At 40.9% G+C, this 7689-nt stretch overlaps 1 protein-coding gene across 1 annotated transcript in view; it reads right to left on the bottom strand.

The window, feature by feature from the left end:
* Positions 1–3068: 3068 nt before the first annotated feature.
* mcama (melanoma cell adhesion molecule a) overlaps positions 3069–7689 on the bottom strand; it is a gene marked incomplete at its 5' end in the record, with an annotated part of 16522 nt that continues 11901 nt past the window's right edge. The window contains 3 exon segments of the mRNA XM_032533191.1: positions 3069–4997; positions 6535–6655; positions 7496–7625. Coding sequence (XP_032389082.1) covers positions 4995–4997; positions 6535–6655; positions 7496–7625 — 254 coding nt within the window.

Genomic DNA, 7689 nt, shown 5'->3' with positions numbered 1-7689 from the left:
AATCTATCGTCACTTTGGATTTCTGCAGTAACATGTTCATGTGCCTTCTGTCAACCCCAACCTGCACACGCCCGCAGACTAACCAAAACGGTTCCTCCACATTTACTGTTGAAATTAAATCTACAGTTTGTTTTTAATTGGAGCCTTTTTTTCAAGAGACTGTTTGTCTCAGGTATTCACTTTCAATAACATATCAAGAGTTTAGAGTTGGGTCATATGATACGCAGGCAGTGTCACACGAGGTAAAACGGATAATAAGAGCCACGTCGATACCAAAATCGATAGCTGAGATGAATGAAAACTATTTTTGATACTACCGATACAAAGTCTTGTTTTGAGCATCGATACTCACGGATCAGTACATATTGTCGGTAATTAAAATATAACCTGCGGCGCTTAATAATGCAATTACCTCATAAATCATTACATGTCTCTCTCCTACATGATACAGTACCAAAACCAAATGGTCGTGTATCGCCCAACCCGAGTTGATACTGGTATATTTATCAGGCTGCAGATTTTAATTTGACATATTTTCCTTCTTTAAATAAGTTTGACACGTCATGTCTGTAGAGGACGTTCGAGGCCGCCTCCATGCTCTTGGAAACAGAAGTATGCTTAATGTGAAGGAAAGTAGTGTGAGGAAAAGCAGTAAAATGAGCAAAAACTCAGATGTGTACTTTGATTGTGTCCCTGCTGATAAGACGGAGTTTAGGGAATCTGAGGTTTCTGTATCGCTGTAACTCCACAGAAATCTCGCCGCTTTAAATTTGTCCCAAACCCAACGCATCTTAAAGCAGCACGCTGGCCCTCAGCGCGCGTTAATTTACAGAGAATGTGTGGTCAGTCCCACGGGCACTAACTCTTGACCATGAAAGTGCCGCTGTGTGAGGATACATTTGAGGCCGACAGTCGTACTCATGTTGAATCACTGCCAGAGGCTCCTCTCTCTCTCTCACACACACACACACACACACACACACACACACTCAGCTGGTGTGTTGGGTTAGAGCCACTGGGTAATGGTGTGTTCATGATAACTAGCCTTTTGCCTACTAAAAACTTGTCTTCATTGCTTTATTGCCTGTGTAAATATTTTATTTATTGCCTTTTTAATATCCTCAGCATTTGTTGTGTTGCCATGTTTTCATGCCCAAGCCATTAAGATTTTTAATTAAACAGTATTTTCTTTAACATCTGATTTGTGTGGTTTGTCCGTAGAACAAAGGTTTGTACTAATTCTTGGGGAGAGTGTCTACACACAGAAGACACTGAGGAGTAAACGGTTTTCTACTTTTCTCAGAATAAAATAATTGTTTGCTAAAGTGTCAAATCTAAATTAAAAGTGAATACATAGTTTTACACCCATGTCTTGGACTTTGTTTTTAACTTGGTGTAAATGTTTATCAGGTGGATTTTATTATCTAATCTGTAGTAGGCCTAGTGAAATTAGATGGATTATAAAATGACTAACATTTTCCTTAATTAGATTTTCTTTAACTTTAAATGTAAATTTAAATTCAACTAGAGAAAATAAGAACTGCATAGATACAAATGAGACGAAAATGAAATGTGGTGCACTACCACAACCTACTGAGAAACCTAAACTTCAGCATATCCGTAGACTATATTCAACATATTCCAGGGAGTAACTCCGGGAAAAGGAACTGGACGACAAAACGAGGGAATCAAGAAACTGAATGCAGCACAAGAATGGTTTCCTCTCGATCATCTCTGGAAGCCAAAATCGTATTTGGAAGTCAGATTTGACGTATTGCCCAGCTCTGATCAGCAGCGCCGTTTGCTCGTATCGAGGCCGTCTGAAACGCAGAAGAAGCAGGTCGACAATGCCTTGCATGTTGGTGTGTGTGTGAGGCCAAGACTGTGAAGCACTTATAAATAATATATTTTTTTTAACTATCTCAGAGATAAACGTGTGCTTTTCACTAGGTGAGTAGAGACTAGCTGATTTGTGTTGCAGTGGGAAGCTCTGGGGGTGTCTGAATTTGTTGCAGATGTGAGCTGTTTTCTGTCCTTCCTCCCGTCAGACTCCAGCTGGAAATCGGAGCTACTGTTGGAGTCATTTCCAGCTCGTGCTGACAGCGGTTTGGAGGCAGCGCTGCTTCCTGTCTCCTCACGGAGGGACTGTGCAGCGCTCACCCCGCTGCTGTTCTGGTTCACATTAACCCTCGGGGCGAAAATAACACTAAAACGTACTAATTCATACTGCTGCAAAAATAATGATACAGATACAGTCTCTCTTAAAATGGAACATTTTTATTTGGCATTATTTTCTTTAAAAAAAATATTTAAAAAATAAAGAAAAAACACAAGCATCAAAGAATCACATGTACAGTACTTAATTTACACACACGTTTAGTTTCAAACTTGTTTTCCCACTGGCGCAAATTCCAGAAGAATAAAACACAAAATGTCGTATTTAAAAAGGAAATTAAATCAGAAATGGTTGGCGGCAGACGGTTGGTGTTATGGCTTTGGGCAGCTTCTCTAAACCATCCTTCCTGCCTGAGAACGTCCTGTACCTGGATATATCTACAACATCTCAACTCAGTGGGAAACAACTGAACAGATCACTACTTTGTTAATGTTGCAAGTCATCTGGGCAAAATGTTTTTTTCACAATAACCTACACAGTGAGCAATCAGCCCATCTTATATTCACAACAGGGGCCGTGAAGGAGCATCCCAGCGTCGCTGCATGTTTCAGCTGATTTACTATGAATGTGCCGACGTGTAGATAAGCTTTAGTTTGTGCCGCTCATCTATTATTACATTCAAATATCTTTTATTCTTCTGAATAAATCCCTGACAATCTTTGAAAAAACACTCGTCTGTTCTGAAGGCATCTCAAGAACTTTTAAAAGACCATGAAACTTTGCCTTGGTAATTTTGTACAATGTAACAAATAAAATATAGATGGTAAATGGAAAATAATCGTACTTTCGATGTTTAATTTTTAGTTAGTGCTGTTTCTGATGGTCCCATGTGGTTTGTTTTCACCGTAAGTTGTTCTTGTCTAGCTTATGTTGTTGAGTTATTTTCAAATTGTTTTTTTATTTGATTTTAAATGGTTGCTTTTGTGTGGACAGCAGAAAGAGTAGCGGCCTCTTTGTGGAAGTTAATGGGGACAGTTTTGGATTAATCAGTCTTTTCATGCACAATAAAAAAGCAATGTGATATCCACCGGCAGTTTTAGGAAGCACAGTTGCATCTTAGAATATGGTTTGATAGAGATGTTAGAAGAGACTTTCTGGAAACACCTTCAAAGATTGTCAGGAATTTATTTTTTCCCCTGTAAGCTCTTCCCCTCAACGTTGAGCTCTGGGACTTGAATGTCGTAGTAATACACGACAAACTGGGAAGAGCTGCAGATAGACATTATGGACATTAGATGTAATTCTCCCTTTCACTGACACGATTTTACATTCCCTTTAGGAATTTAAAACAAAAACAACAAAAAACATCTTGAAAGTTATGTAACGCAGAGCAGACTACCATGGATGGGGAAAGATCGTAACTTTGAACAGGAGACTGTTCCCTGTGATGTAGGGCTGCACGATTAATCGCAATTTTTATGAAATCGCAACATGGACTAATGTAATTTGTTAAAGACAAAATACGTAAAATTCTAAAATAAAATATTGTGGTGCTGCAGAGACGTCCCGGCCTCCGAATCGTATCTTACAGACTCAAGAAAAAAAGTCTTCGTTTGGTACAGATTCTCGAAAAAAAAAAAAGAGAATAATCATCATTCCCTCTTATATCGTGAATTATAGCAAAATATCAGTCAGGAAAAAATGCAATTAGATATTTTCCTCATATGGTGCAGCCCTACTGTGATAGAGTATCTACATGAAACTAGATTTAAGTGTCTGCCAGTTGATTCTCAAACTGTGCAGAAACAAACTGAAACGTCTGGCTGCCTAGAAGGGAAGAGCGGTCTGCGGTGAACGTGTCAAACATGCACCAACACTGGAACCCTTCTTCAGGCCCAACGAGCTCTCAGCGGAAACAAAGAAAACACACAGAGCAAACCAAAGAAAAAACTAATTCAGTGTATGATGCATTCTCAAAAACAGGCACAGCACATCACTAACCTTTGACCCTTCGGCCTCCAGTAACACCAGTAACAGTCCAAGGCCACCACTAGCAGATCTGTACACTACCACGTATTTACAAACAGAACAGGGGCTTGACAGCAGTTTGCAGAACACGGCTGCCAGTGTGTCTGACGGACAGGTTTTACACATCGTGTTGTGAACAAGACGTCCCGTCTCAGGGACACGCCTCAATAGTCGTCAGTTTTTGGTTAAATTACAGATATTGGTGTCAATCAAAACAAATCAAAGTGTCACACGGACGAGCCTTCTCTCTGTGACGGAACAGTGAAGCGCTTGGTCTCTGACGTCATGTCCCAAAACTCGCCTGGACTCCATGAACACGGATCAACATGCACATGACCCAGACGCTAGCGCCAGTTGAAAATCGGAGTGCCAAAATATCTTAAATAACAAAATATATATAATATATACACTTTCATAAAAAAAAAAATTAAAAAAAAGTTGATGATGCAACACAAGACACCATCGTACACACGCGGACCAGTTTAAGGGAATGGTACAAAACAAATGGAGGAACTGAATGTCAGGGAGGCAAACATTCATTCAAAGGAAAATACACATGAGTATTTACATACCTGTTTGTGTGTGTGTGTGTGTGTGTGTGTGTGTGTGTGTGTGTGTGTGTGTGTGTGTGTGTGTGTGTGTGTGTGTGTGTGTGTGTGTGTGTGTGTGTGTGTAATGGAAGTATGTGGCGATGTGTTCCTGTGTAAATCTACTAAATACTGCTGAGAACAAAGCATGATGGGGGAATGTCGGGACTGTGAGGTGGGGGTTACCCTGCAGGTCTCAGATCACACTGACTGACTGACTGCTGGCTTCATGTGTCCTCCTCGTTGCTGAAGCGTCAGGGACTTCACTGGAGGGACAGAGGATTACGTCAGTGTTACACCTACACACACACAGCCTAGTAATCACTACACATGACACACAAGTTGTGATCTGCAAACAAAAAGGGAAATTCCTGTTTATTAAAAGGTCAAATATATCCGCCTACCACCATCTCTAAAGCTGGCTAACCTGTGGAGCGGCTGATTTTGTGACCTTTGGACACAGCCAGGCTAGCTGTTCCCCTACGTTTCCAGTATTTATGCTAAGCTAAGTTAGCTGGCAGCGGCTTTATAGTTAGCGTACATGCTACATGAGGTGGTGGCGATCTCCTAATCTACCTCTCAGACAGAAAGCGAGTACGTACATTCACTGAGATGACACGTTCATCCAAAGCGACTTCCGTTCAAGAAGTGCATTCAGCCATGAAGAGACCACCCAGAAATATGGCAACAATCACGCCACTATAAGGGTTCTTCCCAAAATGTTGAAATATTTCAATAAAGCACTATGTGAACAATTTCAAAGTCTTGACGTTGGCATCCCCCCGTGCTAGAATTAATATCAAAATATCTTTATTTATGTTGTACTTATCAAAGCAAAAACACAGAACAACAGATTTACAATAAAACTTAACAATAAAAGAATAAAAATACTAAAATTAGAGAAAGAAAATTAAAAATGGCAGAATCTATAAACAGATAAAAACTACAACCAGATTAAATGAGGGAAGGCTGGCTGATAAAAGTAGGTTTTAAACTTAGCTTTACAAAAAGCCACTGACTCAGCCTGCCGTATCTTCTCGGCCGAGGTGTTCCAGAGCCGGGGCTCTTATTTCAAAAGCTCTGTCCCCTTAAAGTCTTCAGCAGAGAGTCTGGGACAGATAAAAGGCCCCTGCCAGAGGACATTAAAGTGCGAGCAGGGTTGTACCGGGACAAAAGGTCTGCGATATACTGAGGACCGAGACAGTTTAGTGCCTCTGTCAGTAATCACAAAGGACCAGAAACTCAATCGCCACTACACCTCAAAATAAAAATAATAAACATCAAAATAATGATGACAGATAAAATCTTTATATCTGATAACTAGCTACTTATAACCATTTAACCATATGAGAAAGCCAGGCAAACTGCATTAAAGCACTGGCGATAGTACTGAGAAACATGGGAGTGTCCCTTTAAATCGCCACCACTTTGATCGGTCTGTTCCATGTCCAGACATCCTCACATCATCAGAATTTGTTTTCTGCATGCTGACATCTGGTGTATTAACAACCATTAAATAATTGATGCAAAACTCCCTGTTCTTACCCCACATGAACATCACATATCCACATTTAAAAGCAGCTTCTGTGAACAGGATGTCTAACTCTGCATTTCCTGACTTGCATCTGCGATGAATTGTCTTTTTCTTTCTCCACAAGCTTTTCTCTAGCGTCTCCCTCAGGACAAACTTCACACTGGAGCTCCACAACTAGTACAGCTTAAGCAGAGCAAACTTTGGGTTTTGTAGTCCTTTTTTTACATTGTAAGACAATGACATCTCATTCATCGAGCCACAATAGTTACCTGGTCACTAGGGCCCTTCTTGTCCCCGTTGACAGCCTTCAGGAGGACAGCTTCCTCATTCTTTGTGTTGGTCTTCATCTCCACGACGATGTCATCTTTGGTGGTCTTCTCTTTGGTGCTGCTGACAGGAAGGAAGGTTGAGCTTATGTGGAATTTGACAGAAACACATGTAACTGCAGAGGGGTTCATCACATATCCTTCTTTCCTGACATTGGTTAAGATTGTGTTACTGTCCCAGGTTTAAGAGTTTCTTAAAGGCGCTCTATGTGATGTTGGGTGACGGCATTTCTTGTTGACATTTAAAGTATTTTCAAACAAAACGAGGCAAGTGGGGCAACCTCTAGCTCGACCAGTAAGAGCGTGCGCCCCATGTAGCGGCCCAGGTTGGAATCCGACCTGCGGCCCTTTGCTAAGTGTCATCCCCTCTTTCTCTTCCCCTTTCCTGTCTATCCACTGTCGCTATCGAATAAAGGGAAAAGCCCAAAATTTAAAATTAAAAAAAAAATGCATGACAGAGCACCTTTAAGTCAGTTTGTTATGTCCTATTATTTTAAAAGGCGCCCTGCCACACAAAACCGTTTTTACTTAACGTTTTCTTTTTTTAAATAGGGCCCAGACACTCATTCCATTATAGTTGGATAACCGGGGCCCTTTACTAGGCAACATTACTCTGGGGTAAATAGTGTGTCTGGGTCCATTTTCAGCAGTGGATTAATACACAGTTGGTGTTCTAGTGTTTATAGCAGCGAGATGGTATATGTGTTATTGAATAATGTAATAATATATATCACATACACACAGATCACATATAATACTTGTTAGGATCACATTTTGTTGGCTTTGGTCTTTGAATTGGATTTGTTGACAATATAAAAGATTCATATCACCACACTTATCCTTTAAGAAAAGGTTGTGTTGTTCTGTAGACATCATGGGCAGATATAGAAGTGAAGGTACTCACATCTCCTGTTTCCCAGAGCGTCCACAGGGGATCTTCCCCTTCTTATGCAGGAAGTAGAGAACGCTGCCGAGGACGGCGAGCAGCAGCAGACACAGTATGATCACCACGATGATCACCCCGCTGCCCTCAGCTACACACACACACACGCAGAGACAGAGAGACAGAGAGAGAGAGAGAGAGAGAGAGAGAGAGAG

Source organism: Etheostoma spectabile, chromosome 13 (assembly GCF_008692095.1).
Source record: "Etheostoma spectabile isolate EspeVRDwgs_2016 chromosome 13, UIUC_Espe_1.0, whole genome shotgun sequence".
In the NCBI taxonomy this organism is placed as follows: domain Eukaryota; kingdom Metazoa; phylum Chordata; class Actinopteri; order Perciformes; family Percidae; genus Etheostoma; species Etheostoma spectabile.
Note: the sequence above shows the minus strand (reverse complement) of the source record. Positions and strands in the feature narration are given on the sequence as shown.